The following is a 25,364-nucleotide window of genomic DNA, read 5'->3' on the forward strand; positions in this document are numbered from 1 at the left end:
CTTGCTAAGCCTGGTGGTTGGGTGCTGGGGCAGTCATTCATCCGGCAGCCTGTCGTGTGTTTTCAAGTTAAGAAAATGTTTAAAGTTGATGGGAAATTTGAAAATATCACTTAATCATTTTACTGCTACTGAAAGATTGGAAGATTAACACCAACTATAAGGTCTTAAAAATGCAAACATTTTAAAAAGGCTTAAATACATAAGCAGTGGTTAGCCTGGTGGGTGCACAAGTAAAGCCAGGTGGCCCGCCAGGCTTAGTATAGTTGTTTAAAAAACACTAATAACGTTTTTCTCTCTTCTTTTTTGCAGTGCCAGAGCATACCTGGTCAAGACAAAGACCTTAATCAAAACCACAGCCCCCTAGTCCCCTTCCCCATCCATACACACACCCACACACACAAAGTCCCCAGCAATGCCAAGGGGGGCTGATCAGCCTGCTGCCTGCTCTGACAAGCTCTGCCTCCTCACCTCACACCCTTGAGGCTCCGCTAAACCAAGCTTTGACCGCTGACCTCCCCGTTGTCACCCTGGGAACCAAAGGTCGCCTGTTCTCCACCGAAGTCGGGGAAGCCCTCCTGTCCAGCCAGGAGCTGCAGCCACCAGTGGCACTCAAAGGTAAACTGTGAAAAGCAAAAGGAGCTTCTATGTTTTCCTATGGTGACACCAGGCTTTATAAACGCACTGTTTGCCATGGATGTCAGTCCTGAGGAGGGCCTGTAAACAAATGTTCACTTAGATGGATCTGAATGTGGTGGAGGCGTCCTTTTGCTTAAACTCACTAAACACTTTTATTATGATTCAATTTTGAAGAATTAGTATAAGAGAACCATAATGTAAGGGAAATAGTTAACCATTTGAGTGAGCATCCTGTTGCATCAAAGGAATATGTTCTTTTGATTGTATGTGCAATAATGTCTACCTGACTCATTTTTACAACTATTCAATTACATAAATATGTTTATATTCTATTACACCCTCAATGAAAATCAATAAATTAGCTTTTATTGATTTGAGCATTTAGGAATGCATGGATAGGTGTTCTAGTTGACACCAATATACGTTTTTTGATGATTATGAAGAAATAAACACTTGATTTGCAGAGATCCTTAATTCATCAAAAGTGAAAACACATTATAAGTCATAAAGTCTGACTAAAGATAACTGTAAATGTAGGTAGGGCTGAAATGATTAAAATGCAGTATAATGTCTGTCTTATACAAAAAAGAAACTTATTTTTCTTGTCTTTTTAAAAATGTTTTTCTACCGTTGTGTAAAATCTTTAGTGGGTGAATGAAAAATCTGCAGAATATGCATGTTTTTAAAAAATCTGATTAATCGTCAGAACAATGAATTTAGTAAGGCAATAGTTACTTATTGCCCTAAATGTTTGTGCATACACTGGCTACTAACATACTGCAAGCTTTTATTCTCTTGAATGTTCTTGACATTAGCGCTCTGCATTACTAGATTCTCATTGAATTGCATTTCAGCTTTAACAATTTCTAAAACCTTTTTCTGTCTCTGTCCCCTTTCAAGCCTGATCCTTTGCTTTCTGTTTCCAGGCATGGCTCCCATTCGGGATTCCGTCAGCCATTCCCCTAATCAAACAGGTGACACAACATTATGGCTTCTTCCTGAACTTTCTGTCTGCATGCCCTTTTTTCCTGTAATGCCCTATGATGATTGTTTGCTTTAAGAAATTGTGAGACTGGGTCTTGACCTTTATTGACGGTGCATTGTGTTCATTGCTTATCGGTGGAATGGAGATAAATGGGAGAGGAAGGGAATGTTGAAGGGCGTAAGGAAAGATCTGGCAAACATAGTAAGTTGCGCTGGAGAGGGACTATTTTTTTCAGATGGAGGCTTTAGAAGTGAAGATTGTTTAAAGGAAAAAGAATTGAAAACATTCAGACGTCTGGTTGTGTTTAGCCGACTTGCAGCCAGTCCTGTTGACATGATACACCAGCTACAAAACTTGTCTTCATTAAACTGTCTTTCTGGTTTAGGAACTTTCTTCACTAACAAAAACAAACCAAATGTCACAATCACCAGTTGAAATCACAATTTTTTGTAAAACAGATCATTGGAAGCTGGTAGAATTACCCTGCAGCCTAAATGTTAACATTATTAGAAATACTTTTTCAATAATATTTTTATCACTAATATATATTTTCTTCTTACAAATGGAATGAGACTAAATTTTAAATGCCTTCATAATAAACTACGTAAATATTGAAGTGGACTATATTTTCATTCATGGTTTTATTGTAAAGCTTGGCAGAAAGTTGCATCTCGGGTGACAATTTTCATAGAGAATTGTTTGTTTAATTGATAACATGCCTTGCATTATTATTATTTGGCTGTCCCGCCAGGTTTAGGGAAAAGAGAAGGTTAAGAAATCTGACAAGTTCATTACTAGTTAACCAGAGGAACCACATCATTCTGAACACTTCCTGTTTGTACCTGGAGATGGGGAGCTGCATTAGATGCTTTCATTTTGAAATGGCATTACTAACCCAAGTTTTGTACTGTTAATCATTGAAACAGACCACCCTCATCTTTTGAATTGTGATTGAAAATGTAATTGTTGCATTAAATATTCTCCTGATTGGTTTTTATACAATGGTCAAATTATCAGGGTTCATTGAGCTTTGGTTTTAGTGTCAAACTTTTGTTTCCTGCTATGAGAACCACATACTAATGCAATATGACAGAATTACTAGAGTAAATATGCCTCCTGGAGATTTAGGCAGACGCCACAGTGACAGAATGGGTGTTTAATGGTGAAGGGGGGGATAACTGGATGCAGTCTGTGAAATCTAATTTTAGAAACATGCCAGATCTGAATGCTGTTGGTCTTCCATCTTAGATGCCTTCATTTCCTCCCCCTTGCCAACTTCTTTTTCCTCATGCAGTTGGCATCCTTCCTATGCCCTCCAACGGCTCGTCAGCAGCCAGTCGCCTGCCTCACTGAATCTTCTTTAATAGCTTTGGCATGCTTTTGTGTCCTGCTGAGGAGACAAAATGGTGGCAGCTGTGTCCATGCTTACTTTTGGCAGCAATGGCATTCAGAACAGTTGGCAAATTAAAGATTGGACAAAATGGCAATATATAAGATTGTGAATGAGGAGTTAAATGAAAACCATCTAACGGACTTAATACACCAAACCATTGTTTGTAGTATTAATGGAGGTCTGTTTCTCTTCTTTTGTGGCGTAATGGACTACTCGTACAGTTGGATGTTGTCTATAGTTGTTTTGGGATGAAGTGGCGTCAGTGAGAGATCAGTCGCAGAGTTTGTAAGATGATTAAACAATTCTTATTAATGTAATAACTGAAGCCTGGGAAGCAATGTTTGGTAATCAACATTACCAAAATGTTGGTAATGTATAGTAGCACTGTAGCTTTTACAGAGCTACTATTACAATACTATTTTAATATTGTTTTAAATTAAAACACTGAACCAGGGGTCTGCAACCTGAGGCTTTAGGCTCTTGATGACTTTGTCTTTAAATTGCTAACTCATTTTAAATATAACTATAATATCTGCAGGTTTTAGCAGATTTTCATTATGGTACTAAAAATACCAGTAACTAATTTTTAGATAATTTTTTCTTTAAAGCACCATTTTAAAATGTACTCATTCAAAAGTTTTTTTTCTCTAAAACCTGAAAATAGAAGTAAATTTTTAAGTTTTCAATAACAAATTTTCTATATAAAAAATCACAAGTTGTCCCCCCCCCCCCCCCCCCCCCCCCAAAAAAAAAAAGATCACTTGACATTTGCAGCCCCTAAACCAGTTTATTTAACTGGGCTGAGAGCAAAAATTACTCTTTGGATTGTAAGGGTTGAAGATCCCTGCTTGGGACATTAGGAGATCTAACTAGGAATTTATTGGATTATTAAAGTCCCTTCCTGAAAGTATCCAGGTGGAAAGGGGTTCAAATCAACTATTAGTCCTCAGGCTTTTTGGAGAATCTGTAACCACCCTGGAATGGCCCTCCTATAGAGGAGTAAAAGTTTAACTAGACTTCATTTTAGGTCTTTCACGAACCAGTTCTAGCTTCAGGATGGATAGTTTTGCATTTTTTACAGCTGCTTCTACGCTCAAATCTCAACAGCGTCCTATCCTGTTCTCCTCAGGTTTGGAGCATCCTGGCTTGGATTCCCAGTATGAGCCTTCCTCCTGGTCCTCTGGCTCCCCGTGCAGCAGTGATGGTAACAGCAACTGGAGCAAAGTCCTAGGTGACGGGAGTTCCGACAAATCCAATAACACTTGTTCACCCAGCTCCTCTGTCTGGCCTCCCTCCTCCTCTTCATTTTCTTGCTCCTCATCCTCCTCTGGCTGTGGTTCAGGGTCTGATCCGGAGTTGGCATCAGAATGCATGGATGCAGATTCTAACTCTTCAGTCGGTTCAGAGAAGAACCTCGGCCTTGCTGCAACTACAGTGATGATGATGTCAGCCAACACTTCTTCTTCCGTGTCCTCAACAGCTTCTTCCCCCTCCTCTCTGACATCCACCATGATGGTTGGTGTCGGCGTGAACGGAGACAGCAACATTTGTCAGGTCGGAGGCATCGGAACCTTAAGCAACGCAAATAATGAAAACAATATCACCGGATCCTCACACTACTCCATGGCTGGGTCCAGCAGTATTGGCAGCAATAATATGAGTAACCACAACAACAAGCTATTTGGCGGTAGTGGTGTATGGGGCTCCCAGTCAGGCAGCAACATGAACACAATCGGTGGAAGCAACTCTTATATAAATGGAGGGTCAAACCCAAACATTTTAAACCCAAATGCCAACCACGGTGCCTGGCCACAGAATACAACCCCAAACCCGGTGTGCCAGGGCCAAAGGCCTCCACCGGCTCAGGGGATGACTTCCAAACTGGGTGTAGTTCCTCACCAGGGGCCCATAATGGCCTGGGGGGGCATGGCAGCTCCAGACAGCAGCAGTATGATGGAAGACACTGAGGTGAATAATGGTACATCGAGCAGCAAGGTGTTAGGAGGCAGCAACAGTGGCAATGGTGGTCTGCTGCCTAGCAACCTTAACACTGAACCCAATGGACCAAATAACACTATCATGATGAATACTACTACTACTACTAACGCCACAGTGACCTCTAGTCCACCAGACTCTACCGCCTCACACCTGCTCAGCGGGGAGCGTTCCTGGGGCTCCATTGGAGGAGGAAATGGGGGGCCGCTGGCCAATGGGAGCCCTTCATTAGCTCCCCAGCACCCTCAAGGAGAATCAGGGGGTACTGGGGCTTTTGGTACGCCTTGGGGCGCAGCTACCTACCCTGTAGACAAAAGCCCCCTTAATGTAGACACTGTGAACTCCCAGAACTCCTCTATTGCTGCTTTTAAGAGTAATAATAACCACAATAACACTGGGGCCCCACGGTCGGACCAAGGGCCCACCAACACCCCGAACCAGCCTCAAAGTAACTTGTCCTGGAGCGTTGGCCCTAATCAAATCCCAGGCTCTACAGGCCAAGCTCCTGGAAGTGGAAACCAAACTACTGTGGGCCCTCCAGCAGGGATCCCTCGCCCGTGGGGGAGCAGCGCATCCTCCTCTTCCTCGTCGTCGTCATCATCTTCTTCCACCTCTAACAGCAAAATGTCAAACGGAGAATGGGGATCGGCGACGACTGGTAACAATTCAGAAGCAGGAATTCAGAAAGGAAGTTCTACCAACAATGGGTGGAAGAGCCTCGAGGATGACGCTATGGGTATGGGAGGAGCAGGAGCAGGCGGTGGTAGTCAGGGCCTGGGAGGTGTCACTGGAGGCTGGGGCCGCTCCGGAGGAAGCGAAGGAAGTTGTGAAAGCGCCGGAGGTCGATCCAGCTCAGACAGAGACGTCAACCAGTCTAAAGGAGGAAACCGCAAGAAAGTCGACCATACCCCGTCGATGACGCCAGCCATAACCCGGGCCGATGTGGACCCGAGGGTTCTGTCCAACACTGGATGGGGACAAACGCCCATACGACAGAACACCGCTTGGGATGTCAATTCTCCTATGGTCAATCAGGGTCCTAAAGGGGATGAAAGAAAGCAGAGCAGCGGGGGTTCCAGCTGGGGCACAGCAACAACGGCAGCTCCCTCCCAGACCTCTGGAGGTAGGAGCTGGTCCTTAATCTGAAATATTCAACATAAACCTACTGCTCCTACTATAAAACCATTGAGATGGAAAGTTGATCATTGTGTCTTGGATGTTCTTGCAGGTTGGGGGGTTGGGCCAAGCAGCTCAGGCCCTGATGGTGGAGGCTCTGGCTGGGGAGAGCAGAAACAAACATCAGGTTGGGACAGTAAAGGAGGAGGTGGCTGGGATGATGGATCCAGTTACAAGGGTGGTAACAGCAGCAACACCTGGAACAACAACGTTAAAGACGACAGGTAAGCATTGCCCAACTTTCCAGCTGTATACAAGCAGGGGTTGCTGATCATGGTTTTAAGAAGTTATTTTGAGAGTTTCTTTTTTTACTTTTTAATGGTTTAAAAACCAGAAAGTTGAAAATTTTGCTTTGCAACTCTCACTTTTCGAATACCTCTTGCTGTTGCTCAGCTGGCTGAAAGAAAAAATGAGCGGCAACCATCATTCATAGGTGTATGATTAGAATATCGGTTAACCAGACTTATTAACCAGCTGATATCAGCTTGTTACAAGAATTAAATTGGGGTTTCATACCAGAATATTTGTTCAGCGTGTATTATAATGCATCTGTAACAGTACTTTATCTATGTGATTTTAGAAGTAGAGCCAATTGTTGCTTCTTTTTTTAATTAAAAACTTTTAGATCCTGGTATTCCTTCATATTAGTAATCACTTTTTCCCTCCGAATGTTCTCTCAACCATACTTATCAATAACAATTTTATTATGTTTTTTGTTTTTCAGTGTGTATTTATAATTTACCAATCTTTTTTCCCCCCTTTAGGTCAATGACATGGACTAATACACCCAAAACACAGCAGGGATGGGGATCCAACAGTGGAAACAGTAGTGAAGGATGGGGCAGCGGTGTCGATGGCACCAGAACAGGAGTCAGCAACCACTGGGGGGAACCTCAGAAGGGCGCTGGTTCAGTGGGGTGGGACAGCGACAGCGACCGCTCCGGCTCCGGATGTTGGAGTGAGCCGAGCCGGACCACCAGCAGCAGCAGCACCTGGGTAGGCAGCGGAGGATCGAATACTCCTGACCAGAGCACTCCAAACCCCAGCTCCAACTGGGGAGACCCGGTCCACAAGCCCAACCAAGGCTGGGGTGAGCCAGGGAAGAACAACCATGGAGCTCAGAACTGGGGGGAAGCCAACACTAAACCTTCTAACGAATGGAGTAAAGGTCCTGAATCCAGCACGTCCAGGGGCAACCAGGGTTCCAGCAAACCCACAGGTGGGGATCAAGAGGGTTTGTCGTTGCTAGAATTGATCATAGCTGAACTGAATGCGTTTATAGTGAAATGTTTTGAGAGGAATAAACAAGCTAATGCCAGGGTTTTGTTATTTCAGGCTGGCTTGGTGGTCCAATGCCTGCTGTAGGCCAGAAGGAGAACGTTGCAACTGGATGGGAGGAACCTTCTCCGGAGTCCATCCGTCGGAGGATGGAGATCGATGACGGAACTGCAGCCTGGGGAGATCCTGGTAATGACCAATTCAAATACTAATCTCTTTAACACTAGAATAGCTCAAGTTAGTCCACTTTGACGTATACCTATTTCGGCTTCGATAGTCCAACTGGCCTGAAGGATTTTATCTAGCAGGTGCTTTTGTTCAGTAAATAGGGCCATTACCTTATCAGTACCCTGGTAATGGCCTCAACGCATCTCACAGTTGCACAATAGACTTAGACTTCGACTTCGACTTAGACTGACTTTGTTGTCATTTTCAATGCACAGGGTGTATAAAGAACGAAATTTCGTTGCATACGGCTCAGGACAATGTTTGAGGAGAAAAATGTTCGCTGGTTGACCTGACACTTCGCCCTTTTGCCTGGGCTGGGTGTGGAAGGTTGTTCCCGAAGCAGTTTCTCCTTGTGTGCCTTCTTCTCATTCACATGAGAGTTACCGAACTCTTTAGCAAGTTCAACAAGGAAGTCTACCCGTCTCTCCTTCACCCCAGTGCATGCCTGATAAAGCACATGTGCATTCAGTGCTGCCATGTCAATCAGGTTGTAGAACACCGCAACTGGCCATCTCCGTGTTCCTGCACGCACGCTGTACTCCCGCACCATTTGGTCCATCACATCCACACCACACTTTGTTTTGTTGTAATCTGTGACCGTGTTTGGCTTCCTTTTGGTGGTATCCTCAGTCTCAACCACGCTGTGCATGCTGCTCTTTCTAAACTGTCATTTTATACCCTCTTAGCTTTATTTCAAAGAGAAACATTACTAATTTCTTTTAGAAAAACCTTTGCACATTTCTTGAAACAGATTGTATGTTTTGCAAACTCTATGTACATTTGGCAAAATGACCTGGATAATGCAGCACAACATCATGGATCAGCTGCAAAAGGTCACATCTCTCCAAAAACACTTCATGTATGCTTCAAAACTAAACTGAAGAGCACTACCTACAGGAGAGTCTACTGTAGAGCTGCCTCCATCATAGATTGCACCCACCCCCAACATGGACTATTCACATTCCTACCTTCTGGCCTGACGGTCAACGACCACATTTACAATTGAAGAAGGGATGCTAATTTGAGCCATCAGAGTTGTCAGGGTGGACTCCGGCCTTTTGGCCCTGGTGAGCCGATATGGGAAGGACTCGAAAACTGAGCTATCCTAGTTAAAGAGACTGATTTTAAAAAAATAGGCCTTACATTAAACCATTAAAGGTAACTAACAGCTGAGCACTTAAGTATGATTGAAAATCTTTTTTTATTGCAAAGTGACAGACAAATGAAGCTTTCAGATTTGCACAAGGTTTAAGGCTGTATGTTAGTAGCATATTTGTATTCAAAGAATTATTCAGCTGAGTAGGCTCATTGAAAAAAAAATATCCAAAATGTCCTTGCATATTTGTGCCTGAAAAATAAAAACATACTATTTATAAAAATATTGGAAACTTTTCACAGGTAAATACAGTGGAGGCGCTGTCAACATGTGGAACAGGACCACTCAGTCAGATCCGGAGCCCATGGCCCCACCCTCTCAGAATAAACCCCACCCAGCACACTGCTCAATGCCGCCGCCTGTGCAGCACGTCAACCAGGACAAAACCTCCACTTCAAGTAGGTTGCAAACATATTAACACGCACATACGAATGGCCTTTTTCACTATTGTATTTAAATTTCTGTTGATACAATAAAGAGGAAAACTCTTGACAGGCTGACATTTCATTACAGAGAGTGAAGGGATAAATCCAAAACATGACAGATATTTCTGTTTTTACATGATGTATAAAAAAACGGCATAAAAGTTGTCATTTTTAAGAAATAAAAATATTAAGATTTACAGTTTGATTGGACCCACAGGAAAACAACTATAACTTTGGGAGAACAATTTATTTTGGTATCGTGTTTGTATTTCATTATAATTCATGTGAAGCACTTTGAATTGCCTTGTTACTGAAAATAAATAAATAAAATGACCTTACCTAGTATATGCAAGTTATGGAACTTGGGGTATATTCTTAAATTGTATGAAGTAATCTCAAAGCAGATCATGCATGCAAGTTTCAACTTTTAGGTAAATATATCACATTAAGTGAGCAGTTATTCATCAAATTCTGACTTAAAATGTGTTATTTGTGCGGATGCTCACAAATAACACGTGCATGTTTTTCAGAGCTACATGGGCAAAAACTGAGCCAGTAAAACCCTTTCTCAGTCCTCTTACTGTGTTGCCTGCGCTGAGAGCTTTTTCCAAAAGCTAGTTGAGTCATCCCTCTGGAATGCTAAGAGCATCACTTTTTTTTTCTTTTTCTCATTCACCTCTTCTTTTTTCTTTCTTTTGTTTTTTGTTCACCCAGCAATTCTGCACATACACTTTTGTTAAGTTGAAGTAGAAAAGAGCAAGAGAGAACATGAATGGCAAAGGAGGAGGTCTTCTGCGTTGGTAATGGGAACGTTTTCAGTGTAAGGCAGCTATTCTGCAGAAAGGGCCTGAGAAAGAGAAATGCACAAATAGGGTGTTGAGCCCATTCAGATGTCCTTGTGCAGTGAACCAACTACAACAACCTCAGTGTTTTGCACATATTCATTTGTCATATTTTTCATAAACATTAAGATATTTTTGCATGATAGGAATAGAGCCTCACAATGTTTTGCACAATTTCAAAGAGAAAAAAATTCTACTTCTTAGAAATAAAATGGTAGATGCTAACAACCTCATGATGTGAGGATGCTTCTTTTTTTTTACCCAGATGTTTAAAGTTACTAAAAGCTACAAAATGGGCAGAATACATTTGGAGGACTGTTTACAGGATGTCTGCACATCCTTAAAAAGTCTTAAGTTAGTGTACCTACAATGAAGGCCTTAAAAAGTCCTACATTAATTTTAAAAAATAAGTTGGGTTTATATATATTAATTACAGATCTTAAGTGTTGTCTTGGTAGGACTATTTAATGTTGCATAGTCTGTTTTTTCTTGTGGGACTTTTATGTCAGGCAAAAGCTTTAGTTACATGCAGACATCTTCATTACACCCTGTGACTCACTGCTAACCTACTCTTGCTAGCTAGCTTTTTTTGTGTCCATCATTGGAAAGTGCACATTTATCAACAGTTGACTGGACGAAGTTTGTACATGTTTTTGGAGACAATAGATCTGACAATGGTGTCAAAGGTATTACATTTGAGTTGGTGACAGCTGCTGAAACTCTGGTTTAAATGGACTCTAATGTAACAACCACCTCTAATTCTGACTGATGTTAAATTGAGTTATTTTGTAATAAACTGAAAGGTTAACGATCTAAATAGCAGATTTTGACTTGGAAATTTTGGTGTTCTGCTACAAGGCGTGCATATTGGGTCTGCATAATCGTAAATTGCACTATCCCAACACAATATGCATGTCACATTGCCGATGAGCCGGACATTTTTTGGATTTTCTAAACATTAATTGGAATGTTTGTATCACGAAACATTGTATGTTGTGACAAAATGTATCACGATAAATGATAAACAATATAATACCCACCTCTAGTGTCCATCAATATCAAGATTTGCCCTTAATGAATGTTGGCTTATGCAAGTTTACAACTGTATGCACATTTACTGGAGGGCCTTTGAAACCTCTGGGTACCCCGTGGTCAGTCCTATTTTTATAAGAAGCTATCCCTGGCATTCCCCCCAAACTCCTCCTGTGGAAGGAGAAAGCTGCAGGTCTGTGGGGTCAGCTGTAACAAGAGCCTTTTGAACCCGTTTCTCACTATATAAAGGCTAAACATCTAAATAAACACTTGCTTAATCAAACTGGCATTGGCGTAACCCTTTCTTAGTTAAAGCAGACTAAAAAAGCTGTCTAAACACCAGAGGTTTGACTGATTGCAGAAGCTCCCTGTGTTTAAGAAAAGAGAAGTGCTTCTGAATGCCAACAATGTCTCAACTACTGAAGAGGACACTTTAGAAATTTCACAGCGGCTCATATGGTGTTCTCCACTTCTGCAGGTTGGGGGGAGCCCTACTCTCAGCAGAAGGAGTCTTCCTCATGGGGGGAACCTTCTGCTGGTCCACCTGTGACGGTGGACAACGGGACATCTGCCTGGGGGAAGCCCATGGACACCAGCGCTAGCTGGGATGAACCCAACAAGGACGTCAGAGAATCTGGGTCAGGATGGGGCAATCAGCACAAGTCCGGTAGGTGGATGGCAGGTTTTCACCTCACATATGTACCGTACTGCCTATTTTTGTTTTCTTGTCGTTACATCTTTTCTTAATATTTGCAGGTCCCAAGCCTATGGAGACATGGGGTAGTGAGGACGTGTCCATGAGCAACAGCTGGGACCAGGAAGAGGAGGTAGAGATTGGGATGTGGACCAACAACCAACAGGACAACCGGTCTCATGACCAGAACACGTGGAACTACAAGCAAAAAGGCCCCAACAAGGTCTGTCGAATTACACACACAATTATATTAAAAAAGGCAGAAATACTTTAATTTTTTTCCCCTTTTTTTGTTGACAAACTAAGAGTCTCTGTTGCTTTTTTAAATCTGTGTTTCAGATGAACAAACCAGTCAACAAGCAGGACGATCCTTGGAAACCTTTTATCACCCAGTTCAACAGCATGTCTTTCTCTGTAAGCTTCATCCTATTCTGTTCAAAGTTCAGTTTCTGTTTGAATGTTTCAATAATCTCACATCATTAGTACAACTTGGACACTGAAGAGATGAGTGGAAAAACATGCTTAAAATATAGGTATATTTTTAAGAACTTTAAAAAATGAAATTGATTTCAGTAATTCAATATATACAAAAAATATACATACACAAATATACAGCCCAGAGATATCATGGTCTGCACAGAATGACGCTAGTTGTTCAGATTGCTGCATTTTCAGCATATAAATGGAAAGTTTTATGGAAAGGAAAAACTGGTAGAATAAGTTGTACAAACGTATTCTGTCTTGATGGGAATGTGAAGAAAACGCCAATTTAGAAGTTTGTAGATTTTATTGCTTTAAGAGCCACAGACACACGTATACAGCAGCTGCTGCATTCCTGGACCAGAGACGATGTCAGAAGTTACCTGTTGCTAAAGAGATAAAGGACTCTTAATTTCATCATTTTAGATTCAATTTAAACTTTGCACACCATTTGAAAATCAAGGTCTGAGTCTGGAAGCAGAGTGAAGAGGCTCAACTTTTTTATGTAGGAAATTGAAAGATTTTCAGTGATATTTTCAATAGGAGATGCACTTGTAGAAACAAAACTGGCTTTTGGTGTTTATTTATGTTAAGTTTTTCTGCCTGCCAAATGCTTTCTGTGTATAAATTCTTGATTATATTCCTCAAACAATGTAGGTTAAATCTAAATCTTCTTGCCTTTGCAGAGGGACTCTCCTGATGAGTCCATGAAACCAGGATCAGGCATGGGGACGGACAAACGTATGGACATGAGCAGCATGGGGGACTACAACGGCGTCATGGGGAAGAACACAGTTTCTCGACACCAGTATCACAAGGACTCTGTCGTAGATCGTCCTTACTTTGAGAAGGTACGCAGCTTCAGTTATGAAGCCTTTAGATGGGAGGGATGTCTGGTTAGCTGTTGCTTTCTTTGCACTCTTCTGCCCCTAAGTGGTTGTTCTGACACATTGCATGTCTGCAGTGTTTTTTTTGTTTTTTTTATGTTATCAGTTTGAACTCTTCTCAGTTGCTGCACAGCATTACTTGTAGTTTTGTCACGAATTTGACTTGATAAATGGCCTCTCATATGGAGTTTGACAAGATTGCTGCGAGGTTCATGCTTTTCCTTTTAGTTTAAATTTTCGGGTCTGTTTTCTATTGTGCTTCGACTCGATCCCAAATCTGTTTTTGCTTCGCTGCACTTTTCTCTCGCACCCTAGAGTCCAGAATTTTCTCTTTCACCCTCCTCGTTATGCAAAATTAATTACTGTCTCTTTTCTTCCCTTCCCTCTCTGTGCTTATTTGGCTGCTGACATGCTTCCTGTCCCTCTGTGCTTGCCGTCCATGTGCCGTGCGCGCTGGGCCTTTATTTCTGCAGCTTTCCGCTTATGATAGCCCTGCTTCTGATGAGCTCTCCTCCAATCAAAGCATGAGCCTTTCCCCTTGCAATTCTGCTCAGCCTATCCCCCGTTTCAACTCCGGGCCATCCCCTTCCCACTCTAGTTCTGGGGCTGCTCCGCAGGTGAGTGTGGAAGGATGATGAGTGGTTGTTTGTTTTGTTTTTTTATTTTGAGCTTTCAGATTTGTTTGTTCTTCACATTACGTGGCTGGCGTTGTGACTTACTTTCCACTAAATTCCTGGCATTTATTAAATCTTAGACCTTAAACTGTTAAAAAGCATGTGGTTGGTCGTTTTTCTTGTTACATTTTGGTTGTTTAAATAACTTTATGTAAAATGGTTTATTTTTTCTTTCCTTTTGTTTCTTTTTCCTCCTCAGAATGTAAACCCCATGTTGGGTGGCGGCAGCGCAGCACAGGGCCGAGGAGGCCCCCAGTCCCAACCCCCACCTCAACCCAATCTTCGCAACCAAGTGCCTCCAACCATCCTTCCCTCTCAGGTAGAACAAACTAACAATGCAGTAATTGTATTATAATCATGCGGCATTCATCAACTGTTAACCATTTGTTTTTGTTTTTTGAAACTCTTGGACTCTTTAAACCTGCCAGAAATTTGTACTTTTCTATCTTTTATTTTTGGAAAACAAGTAAAAAAAAGAAACAGAACAAACTTGTTGAATTTTTTAATTACATGAAGGTCTTGTGTAAATCTCCTGTTTGTGTCTTTTAGCTAATGCTTGAAATATCTGCAAGAAATTAGAAAAAATGCGATGCCAAAATTCCCATTCATTTGATAGAAAAGATTTGGTTCAAGATGGAAAACCTGACATTTTTACAGTTTTGAGGGAGAAACCAAAACATTTTTCATGCCAACATAAGAATCACAATTTTTATTTTAACAAGCTTTGACTAGACTATAGATTGCAGCTTTTAGTGTTTGGCTCATTCTGATTGCAGTATCAAAAAGTATATAAAAGAGTAAAATCCAGTCCAGACTCGAGTATAAAAACCGTAAATTATCAATTTTAGTCATAATTTTTTTTTTTTAGTTTTTCTTTTATTTTTGGCAGAAGAACAAATTCTCATTTTCAACTATGACCATCTGTTTGCATAAGACTAATAAGCTCCCATTCATCTTTATTGTATATATTGATATTGATAGTTTTCATTATAATTTATTTACTTGTTTATTTACTATTATTGGAGTTTTGTGACATTTTGCTCAGTATGTACATTTCAAATGTAACGTTAAATAACACATCTATAAGTTCTGCTAGCCGATTGCAGTATGAAAAATTACCTTTATTCACCTAATTTTATGTTTATTTTTCTGTCTCCAAAATGCACTCCAGATTATACCGTTTTATTGTAGCTAATTTCCATCTAAATATATTCGTTGATATGGTCAAGATAACATTGCAAAACCGGAAGAACTACTGGCTTTGTTTACTTAAATTGCGTCTCAAATAAAGACAATGCAGCCTTTATATCCAGTCAGAGCTTAATTCAGCAAATGGAGTCACAAGCTAGGTGGCGCTTTACAAGCCACTTCACTTTGAGGAAGAACATCATGGTGTTTTTCTGTCTCATTTCATCTTTCAAAGACGCCAGATCTTAACTTAAACCTGCATCCTTCTCTGTTGGTCCAGGTCCCTCCCTCTCTGCTGAAGTACCCAGGAGCTAACGGTGGTTTGAACCCTCTCTTTGGTCAGCAGGTGGCTGTGCTCAACCAACTCTCCCAGCTCAACCAGCTGACACAGCTCAACCAGATCAGCCAGTTACAAGTATGAAATTGGAGGCTTGCATAGACCCCGCTTGCTTAAAATGCTCAAACTGTCATTAAAGGGTTGGTGTGATTCTTGTTCTGTGTTTTGACTCTGTCGTCTGTCTGCAGCGTCTTCTCTTTCAGCAACAGCAAAAGGTTCAAAGCCAGAGGGCCATGCCCATGGGTCGTCAGACTGAACAGGTGAGTTGGTCCAACATGTTTCCTAATTTCAAGCCAACTTCCACCAGATGCAGGTAAAATGTCTTAAAGTTGCTTCCTTCCTCCACAGACACGTCCCATTGGTTCGTCTCCATCAATGATGCAGCCTCCACGGCAACTCAAACCGTACCCCGACAACTACTTGTCCCAAAACACCCCAGACCTGCAGAAGGACGCTTCCTCCATTGGGTCCTTCGGCAACTTCTCCTTTGGTATGTCGATTCCTAGTCAATCATCTAAATCACCAGACAGAGTTTCTCAGATTTCAAATGGGGTTGCCATATTTTTATTTGTGGTTTACTGAAGTATGGGTGAAGAAGGAAGGGAAGCCATAAGAAATCTTACTTGTTGTTGGTAACAAGATATGAAAACTGATGTTCAGATGCTAAGTAATCTTAATCTCATCTAACTGAGCTTGAGCTTTATTAGCAGGGTTCTCCTAGTGTACCATAAGCCTGGCGGGACTCCCACCAGGGGAAGCGTCATTTATTTTAGATAGGGTTTTAGATGGATTAAGCTACGTTTATAGTTGCTGCACGGTGGGCCGCTGGTGGACTTACCACTGTGCTGAGCAGGTTTCCAGAGGGAAACCTTGTTTTAGCAAAGAGAAGTGGGCAAAAATATTCCAAAAGACTCAGTTGTAGAGACTGAATGTTCTGCAAAGATTCGACTCAGATTGACTGAAACAAATTCATTCCACGTTTCAGTTCAGCAGTGAGGTTTGTGGTTGTGACGTGAAAAATGTGAAGAAGTTAAAATGGCGTGAATACTTTTCATCAAGTTGATGGTACTCTCGCTGTTCCTGACCTCTGCCTCCATCTCTTGCCATCAGGCTTGAACTCTAACCAGAATGTAAACCTTGACATGGGTGTTGGGGGTGGAAGCAGCAGTGGCGGAGGAGCTGTGAACTACAAAGAGCTGCCCCAGTCCAGACTGAAGAAACTTTGGGCTGCTGACCCCTTGGAGCAGAACAGCAAACCTGGTACGTGACTCCTGAAGTGCATTTAGTAACGGCACATTGAAAAACCGCTGTCTGCTTGTAGACTTGTTTGCGTCTCTAAGCCTGAGATTTCATCCTACAGGTGCTATGTCGTCTGGACTCCGTCTGGACGACTCTCCTTTCTATGATTTCCTGTCTCCCGGCCTGTCTCCCCTGAGTCCTCCTGGTCAATCAATGGGCTCTGTGGGGGATGGCTGGCCACCCCGTGCCAACTCCCCTCCTCCCCATGGAAATACTGTCACCTGGCCCCCAGGTAGAGGCCCCGTCAGCATAGGAAAATTATTTTTAAATAGTTTCTTTTGAATGACTGCTAATAATTGTGGACGACTATCTGCAGAGTTCCGGCCCGGGGAGCCTTGGAAAGGTTACCCCAACATCGACCCTGAGACTGACCCTTATGTGACCCCTGGTAGTGTCATCAACAACTTTTCCATCAACACCGTCCGCGACACAGACCTCCTCAGGGACAGGAACAACGGTAGGCCACAGCAAACGTCTTTAAAATGTCGCCCATCTTACTTCCTTTCTTCAAATGCGAAGATGTGATTGTAAGTTTTGTAAATAAGGGTACTCGGAGGAGTCAAGTCAACCAATAAATTGGCCTCTATTTAACCTTGAGAGATCGGAGACCAACCGATACTTGAGAAACTGACCTTATCTACCGCTGCAAAGGTCTGAAATTGAGCCACTATCCCCTTTTTTCTCTGCTGTAAAAGAGGACTGACTGACTGACCCGCCCACCAGGTCACGTCTGCACCTACACGGTTAACAAAAGTCATCCCACTGTTGCCCATTTAGCGACTTTGTAGACAAGAAAAATGGTATCCACCAAAATCGGAATTGGCAAATCAGGTTTTTCATTAAAGATTGGTGATTCACCAGAAACTCCAAACTTTGCACTCCTTTAAATAGGATTACAGAATAGAAATAACGCTGTTGCTATGGTTTCCCAGGGCCATCCTCATCACTGAACACCACGATGCCTTCTAACAGTGCCTGGTCATCCATTCGTGCCTCCAGCCACAGCGGTTCCCTCACCAGTACAGCACAAAGCACTTCAGGTACGTTTCACACTCAATCTCAGGACTCAGGAATCACGTCGTGGCTCTAAATCAACCCGTCTTTCTGTAAATATACTCTTTCCAAGGATCAGACGTCCATAGTTCTGCATTTTCTAAATAAAATCAAACTCTGTCTCCCCCCTCCTTGCAGCTAGACCCAGTGAGTCAAAGTGGTCTCCTGGCAGCGGTTCTGTGTCCAACTCCTCTTTAGCCCATGAGCTTTGGAAGGTCCCCCTGTCTCCTAAGCCGCTGCCAGTAGCAGCCCCCTCCAGACCACCGCCCGGCCTCACTAGCCAGAAGCCCAGCCCCGCCTCCTCCGGCTGGGACGGCTCTGCCCTGAGGCTGGGAGGCTGGAGCTCCTCTGAGTCCAGATACACACCTGGTGAGACAGCATGGATGTTTCTATAATTTTACTATTGGGAGACAGAGTGAGATGTTTCTCTCTCTCTCTTTTTTTGTTGATATTTTAAATGATGTATTGTCTTTTTATTAATCAGGCTCCAGTTGGGGTGACAGCAGCAGCTCAGGGAGAACCCAGTGGCTTGTTCTGAAAAATCTCACACCTCAGGTACTCAAAGTAGTTTAGATAAATCTGAAAAAAAACAGCCCAAATTAAATGTTTATTACTATCCAAGTGCTTGATGTTTTAGCTTACGTGCTCATTTTGGGTTCCCAGATTGACGGCTCTACTCTGAGGACTCTGTGCATGCAGCATGGCCCTCTGATCACATTCCACCTCAACCTGCCACATGGTAACGCTGTGGTTTGCTACAGCTCAAAGGATGAAGCCGCCAAGGCCCAGAAGAGCCTGCACATGTAAGAAGGAACTAATAACATTTATTTTCACCAACAGACTTTTTATAGAATGTCAATCATACAACTTTTCATATCATTCGCGAACACGTTTCTTTCCATCAGCTTTGACATCGCAAAATATTTATTTCCTTAAACTTTTATACAATTTGCCATTTTGCAACCACAAACTTGAATTTACTGCATTGAGATATAATATGATAGACCTACACAACTTAAAAGTAAAGTACGAAGAAACTTTTTTCTTTTTCTTATATATATATATATATATATATATATATATAAATGTGAAGTTTTGTGAGCTTTTGTATTTAAGCCCCTTTCTATCTGAAGTAAAAAAGTTCTTAAATGTGCTTGATATTCAAACTGCAAAGTTTTATAATAAATTTCAATCCAACGTTAAATTAAAAGCCTAAATTTGGAAATCGTTGTTTTCATACGCCTAATAAAAAGACACACACTTTTTTTTTCTTACTGTCTTAAGTTAAATTATACCAAACATTTATTGTTTTAGGTCAGCTATAATTACCTAAATTATTTCTATTTGCTTAATACCATATATATATGGTTTTTATATATGATTTATTTTGTAACTTTTTTTGCGTATTGTGCTTTAAACCAATTAATTTGAGCAGGAAGGCAATTTACCTTAATGTGCTTCATTTGGATTATTCCAATATAATAAATATTGGCTCATTGAATTATTGATCTGTGTAGTTGAAATAAAGCTTGACTTGTATTTTATACATTAAACAGCATTATTGAAATTGGGAAGGTTTTTAGTTAAATTGGTGTTTTGTTCTTGGATCTGTCCGGTGTGAAGGAAACATTTCAAAACATAAAATGTTGTTATATTTTAGTTTATCTCGTCCTAGATGTAGAATGTAAAATACAATATCATTAACAGTACTAAACATCATATAATGATGAATTGAATTTATCTATTTTTTTTTAGTTTCTATGTGTTGTTTTTGTCTCAAATGCGATGCTGGAAAAGTCTGAAAAACGACTGAAAATCCTGGAAAAGTGCTTAAATTCTACTGTAGAAAAAAATGCATGAACCCTCCTTTTTGCTTTCAACAGCTCTACTCAGGGTTTTGTGTCGGGGCAAACATAAACTCGTCTTCGTCTCCCTGCAGGTGTGTTTTGGGGAACACTACTATACTGGCTGAGTTCGCCAGCGAGGAGGAAATCAGCCGCTTCTTTGCACAAGGGCAGTCACTGGCCACGCCCTCCTCTGGCTGGCAGGCCATCGGTTCCTCTCAAAGTCGAATGGATCAGTCTCACCCCTTCCCCAGCCGCGCCTCTGAGCCCAACCAGTGGAACAGCGGCGACCTGCACAGATCCTCTCTGTGGGGCGGGTCCAACTACTCCAGTAGCCTGTGGGGGAACCCCAGCGCCACTGAGCCGGGGCGGATCAGCAGCCCCTCTCCAATCAGCTCCTTCCTCCCGGTGGACCACCTGACGGGGGGCGGGGACTCCATGTGAAGCGCCAGACGGGAGACGGGTCAGTAGAGAATAGTCAATAATCAGCTGAAGAAAACGGAAAGAAAAGAGTAGTTCTAAACGCAACCGCTCTGGTTGGGACTCTTTCTCACTTAGAAGATATTCAACAAAACGGGGGGCCGTGGTGTCTCCCCCTGTGGAATACAAGTTACGTTTCTCTTTCTGCACATATGTCCACTTTGTTTTAGCCCAAAAACATATCAGTCAGAATACTTGAATCATGCAGGCCAATTCTATAATGTGAACGGATGGATATTTGCTTCCAGGTAGTGCTCTTTCAGACCGAAAAAAGCTTCAGTCAAGTTCATTATTATTATTATTATTATATATTTTGTTTCATTCGTCATGTTTATTTGAATTCCAATTCTTTTATTTTCAACATTTTCATTTTTTTTTTTTTTTGGCGTTTTGTTTGACAATGTTGGAGTATGAGCTTTTTTTAACTTTGCACTGAATGTGGTTTTTTTCTCAGTATATATAATCTGCAATATAGAGGGAGCAGCCAGTTTTTTCCAGTGTAGCTGTTTACTCATTGAGGTCCTTATCGTACGTGTGCGCGCGAGTACTTTGTGTGTTTGTGATTGCATTGTGAATGAGTATATGTGCGCTCCTCTCTGCCTTGGCACACCTACCTTACTGGTTGTTGTGGAGTTCAAGATCAACAGATAAGTTCAAGAATAAAAGCCTGACTTAGGATGATTATCTGGTGATAGAAAGAAAGAAAGAAAAATGAAAAGAATAAGTGACATTTAAAAGTATTGCACCAATTTTTGTTTTAAAACTAAAGAAAGTTGAGCTCTGCAGTGCAAAGGACTGTAGCCGCAGCTGGGACTAGCAAGCCTCTCCCGCTCTAAGTAAGTGGGCGGGGCCTATCTAGCAAGCCCTCCCGGTCGCCCCCTAGCGGGGCGGGGAGGGAACAGCACTTTCAGAATAGGCTTTCAATGTTTTTTGGAGGTGCCACACTGCAACCTCTTGTTTACAAGACTTAGGAGGCAGAACGTGTGTCCATTCTTCATTTTAAAGAGAAGATAAACTAAAATAAAAATACAATAAAAAAAATTTAAAAAGCTAAAAAAAAAAAAGTGTATATAAAAATTATAAAAAGAAATAGAAAAAAGCAAACAAAAAAAAAAAAAACTCTTGAGGATGAAGACGATGCGTTGTAACTCTGGGAATTCGGATCAGTGTTTTTTTGTTTGTTTTTTTTTTTTTTTTTCTTGGCCATGGCGTTGGTTATTTAAACTATTCCTCTTCTTGTCTGCTAAATAACCAGCAATGGTTCTCAGGAAATCAAGCCAGTTTCCCCCTCGCCCCTTGTAGTTGAATTTAAAAACAAAAACAAACAAAAAAAAAAATAAAATTACTACTACTCCTTGTAGGAAAGGAAAATCCAACATCTAGCACTGAAAACTATGTAAAGGTCTTTTTTTTTTTTCTTATAATTTTTTTTTTTTCCTCTGCCAAATAACTGCTTTAAAGCTGGAGAAGCTCACACACTGCTTTCAATATGCTGTCTTTTTTTGAAGGAGGAGGAGCGTTCCCGGTAAAGACGGTGGGAAGGACGGAGGAGGGACTGTAAATCATCCCAGCGCTCCCTCTCTTCCTCCATCCCGCTCTCCTCCTCCTCCTCCTCCTCCACTCCATTGTTGTAGAAACTTTGGGGACTGTTTTTAATGTGAGTGTAAAATGTCTGGTCACTTATGATAATAATAAAAAAAAACAAAAACAAGAGAAAAGGCAAAATCTGTATCTATGCATACTGTAGCCTCTCGTATTCACGAGGCCTGCCGAGAGGTTTTTCTTTTCATTTTTGTTCCCTGTCTCTCAAAAGAAGAAATGTTTGAAATGTTTCATTAAGTACGACTACACGCTTTTTTTTTTTTTTGTTTAGTTTTGTTGCTTATAATCATTGCCACAAATGTGTTTTAAAAAAAGGTATACAACAACAAAAAACGAAGAAAAAAAAACAACAAAAAATATTTGGTTGAAGATATTTTAACAGTGCAAAAGTCGTCCACATTTCATTGCCTTGATCCTAAATGTGTCCGAAGATGCAACAAGTCAAGTGGCTTCTACCTGTTTACAAATAGAATATGATTGTATTGTTGTACTGTTTTTGTTTTCTTTATTTTTTGTTTCTTTCATGTTTTTGGTTGGTTGGTTTTCTCTTCCCATCCTTTGCGTCTGGGAAGGGTGGGGTACTCATCTGAAGTTTCTGACGTCATAAATTTGTTTGTGTGTGTGTGTGTGAGAAAGCGAGAGAACAGTGTGAATGTAACTGTTGATTTCAAAAGAAATACTTGCGTGAACATTAAATTTACCTATATACCAGTGATTGTTGAGTTACTATGATGCACAATTTTTAGCGCGACAGAGCGAAAGCTTCAGAGCACGTTGGACGAGAGATCAGCATTAGCGAAGCCATGGACCTTAATTTTCTTTTTCTCGTGTTATTTTTACTTTTCTCTTCCCGTGTTCAGCCTGCTATGCGTGTGTGTGTGTGTTGGCGTGCACACATTAACACCCCCCCAACACCAATATAGAGTTTTTATTTCAGAAGTACTACAAGCTTTTCGGCTTTTGTTGTGTTTTGTTTTTTTTTTTTTGTTGTTTTTTTTTTTTGAAGTTTCACCGTGAATATATACAATAAACGACTTTAAGGCGTATGTAGTGAATAAACCTCGAGTATTAGCCAGACTTGACAGTGGTGTGTGCCAGTATTGAATGCTCTCTACCAAATAATTCAATCATACAAAAACAAGGATTAGTTTACTTAATTCCACATCTCTTTGCTTAAACTATAAATATATATATAAATATATATCTTATTTGTGCTTTTGTCTTGGTGAAGTTATCAAGTGGAACATCTGAACTGTGTTTTTAGGGGTTTTTTTTTTTTTAGTTAACTTAAATTGACAGAATGAACCGAGGAGCCTTGGATTTTGCACTTGGGCGGATTGGAGGAAGCACCGGAGTCGGGTCGGGGTCATTCGGGTCGGGGTCATACGGGCGGGCGAGGATTTAGCTTAGCGACAGGGTAACTATTGTGTGGCGTGAGCTGCAGCTGCAGACGACGGTGCTTAGTTTTTTTTTGTTGTTGTTTTTGTTTTTTCCTCGCCTCGGATTGTAGTGGAAACGGTTAAAAAGGCTCAGCGGAGCTCCGATTTGACCCATTCTGCATCTTCAGCCATGTCGCCACCGCATGGGACGGAGCAGGAACTGCAGCTGCTGCTCGTGGTTTATTGTTGAGGAGGTGGGGGGTTAAAAAGCAGGGGGAATGTTCTGACCATGCCTGGCGATCATGGCGGGAGATTCTTATGACTGAAAATAGTTGGTTTTTTGGGGGATATTTTTTTTCTTTCTCCTTTTTTTGTAACCCCTTTGTGACTCAGGCAAGAGGATGTGACTTATAAGGCTCGTTTTCAGGGACACACAGGGTTCCGCTCGCTTCCTTGCTGGCTTATCTTGAATCAACTCTCCCACATCCAAACCCTAAGCTCAATTACAGGGGAGACGATCCAAAAGTGAAAAAGAAACTGACAAGAAAATATGGGGCAAGTCAACCCCAATCTGTCCATATTCCCTTTCTGCTCGTTTAAAAGGACTTTGTTCATTCTGATTTATTTTGGGGGTGGGATGGTTTTGTTTTCTTTTTAGCAATGCACATTTTTCCTGCGCTATTTAAGAGCGGTTTTGTCCTACTTTAGTACCCTTACCTTAAACGTTAGTGGGACGATGACTGAGCTCTGAGCAGCCCCAGAGGTGGTATCGCTAGCGCTGTTAGAGAAGGGACAAGCAACGTCTGTAAAACGCCTCTCGGTAATAATATTGTTGTTTTTTTTTGTTCCCAGCAGAATTGTTCTATCTTTCTGTCTTGTTCAATCTACTGTTAGTGTGTGTGTGAGTGAAGATGCACGTGTGTGTGTGAGAGAGAGTGAACTTATGCCAAATCGAGGAGGGAGGGTTGTTAGGGAAGGAAAGGGATTTGTTTTTTTTGTTGTTGTGTTTTTTAAAGCGGTATGTGTGCATATGTGTATTTAAAAAGCTGGACAATGTTAAATGCTTGAAGAAAAAAAAACAAAAACATTTGCAAAAAGATGACATGAGGAAAACCACCATGAGCAATGTACAATCCCCAAAACGCTGCCAAGCAGCTTGACGACAGGGCCAGAAGAGGGGAGGAAAGAAGGAAAGAGATTGGTAGGAGAGGAGGGAAGGTCACTGGTGATACTCTACTACTTTTTGTTTTTTATATATATTTAAAGTACAAATAATGTGACTTGTGTTATTTCTCTTAACTATCCTGTGACTAAAATGCTATATTACATCATAACACACACCCAACGGCTCCTACAGTCGATCAAAAGTGCTAAGGCTTTTTTTTTTTTTTTTTTAAGAAAAACAAAAACTGTGAGAATCTGCTGTCTTTTGTTTTACACTTAGTATGACCACACATGTACAAACCCTGAAAAGCTTTAGTCTAACCAGCACAAAGATGTGGGTCGGGGGCGGGTGGGATTTATTTTTACCTTTTATTTTTGTTCCCCTTTCTCTTTCTCGGGGTCGGGTGTTGCTCAGAGAGACTATGCAGTGGAGTGTTGAACCCAGGCTTCCATGTCCACCTTGGGTTTTCTGTTCTCTAAATTATATTAAAAAGAAATTTAAAAAAAAAAAAAATCCCTTTGTAGAAACGCAGCTCGAGATGGGATTCCCAATAACGTTCCTCAAACATGTGCCATCTTTGAATTGTACTGCTTCTAATAAACTTTAAAAATAAAGCAAAGAAAAAACAAACAAAAAAAAAAAACACAAAACCTGATAAACCTTTATTACCTAGCAGGGCCAGTTGTAGCAGAAAGAGGACAGGTTAAGATTTGCAAAGTCCATTTATTTTCCCAGCTTGGCCGGTGAAACTGCAAATTTTACACAACTACAATGTTTTTTATAGAGATTCTATCAATCCACAGTGTGTAGTTGGATCACCTTTAAACCTATTATGCACATTGCTTTGGGGAGACTGTTGAAACTATACATAATATATACATATATATATATAAATATAAGCTTACAGTGTCTATAATCATCGAGAGGACGCGGTCCTTTCCAACAAACAGAACAGGAAGTACCTTTTGCTTTCATTTTCCAAATGTCTTCCTTGGCTCATCAAAGGATTTTATCTTAACTTCAGTGGAATCTGCACTTTTTGAAGGACAATCTTTATTTGTATGGGTATAAATTGACAAAAAAAAAAAAAACATTAAAAAAAAAAATTAAGTCGCCTGATATTACATGGTATAGAA

At 41.1% G+C, this 25,364-nt stretch overlaps 1 protein-coding gene across 1 annotated transcript; it reads left to right on the forward strand.

The window, feature by feature from the left end:
* Window positions 1–347: 347 nt before the first annotated feature.
* On the forward strand, window positions 348–24,896 carry LOC116735530 (trinucleotide repeat-containing gene 6A protein). The gene is made up of 23 exons (XM_032587483.1): window positions 348–615; window positions 4,144–6,132; window positions 6,238–6,409; window positions 6,950–7,404; window positions 7,521–7,652; window positions 9,090–9,245; window positions 11,625–11,813; window positions 11,903–12,063; window positions 12,180–12,254; window positions 13,007–13,171; window positions 13,681–13,824; window positions 14,081–14,200; window positions 15,350–15,484; window positions 15,595–15,666; window positions 15,755–15,896; window positions 16,517–16,666; window positions 16,767–16,937; window positions 17,022–17,162; window positions 17,638–17,745; window positions 17,897–18,127; window positions 18,243–18,313; window positions 18,422–18,561; window positions 19,698–24,896. Exons 2-23 carry the CDS (start codon window positions 4,386–4,388, stop codon window positions 20,044–20,046), a joined length of 5,226 nt encoding a protein of 1,741 aa, XP_032443374.1. The 5' UTR covers window positions 348–615; window positions 4,144–4,385; the 3' UTR covers window positions 20,047–24,896.
* The last annotated feature ends 468 nt before the right edge of the window (window positions 24,897–25,364 follow it).

The sequence above is a fragment of the Xiphophorus hellerii genome, chromosome 16 (genome assembly GCF_003331165.1).
Source record: "Xiphophorus hellerii strain 12219 chromosome 16, Xiphophorus_hellerii-4.1, whole genome shotgun sequence".
Lineage (NCBI taxonomy): Eukaryota > Metazoa > Chordata > Actinopteri > Cyprinodontiformes > Poeciliidae > Xiphophorus > Xiphophorus hellerii.

Coding starts and splice junctions, on each gene's coding strand:
- LOC116735530 (XM_032587483.1), top strand. CDS start 4,386: ATGGATGCAGATTCTAACTCTTCAGTCGGTTCAGAGAAGAACCTCGGC. Junction 6,410..6,949: donor AACAACGTTAAAGACGACAG/GTAAGCATTGCC, acceptor TCCCCCCTTTAG/GTCAATGACATGGACTAATA. Junction 17,163..17,637: donor CCTCAGGGACAGGAACAACG/GTAGGCCACAGC, acceptor ATGGTTTCCCAG/GGCCATCCTCATCACTGAAC.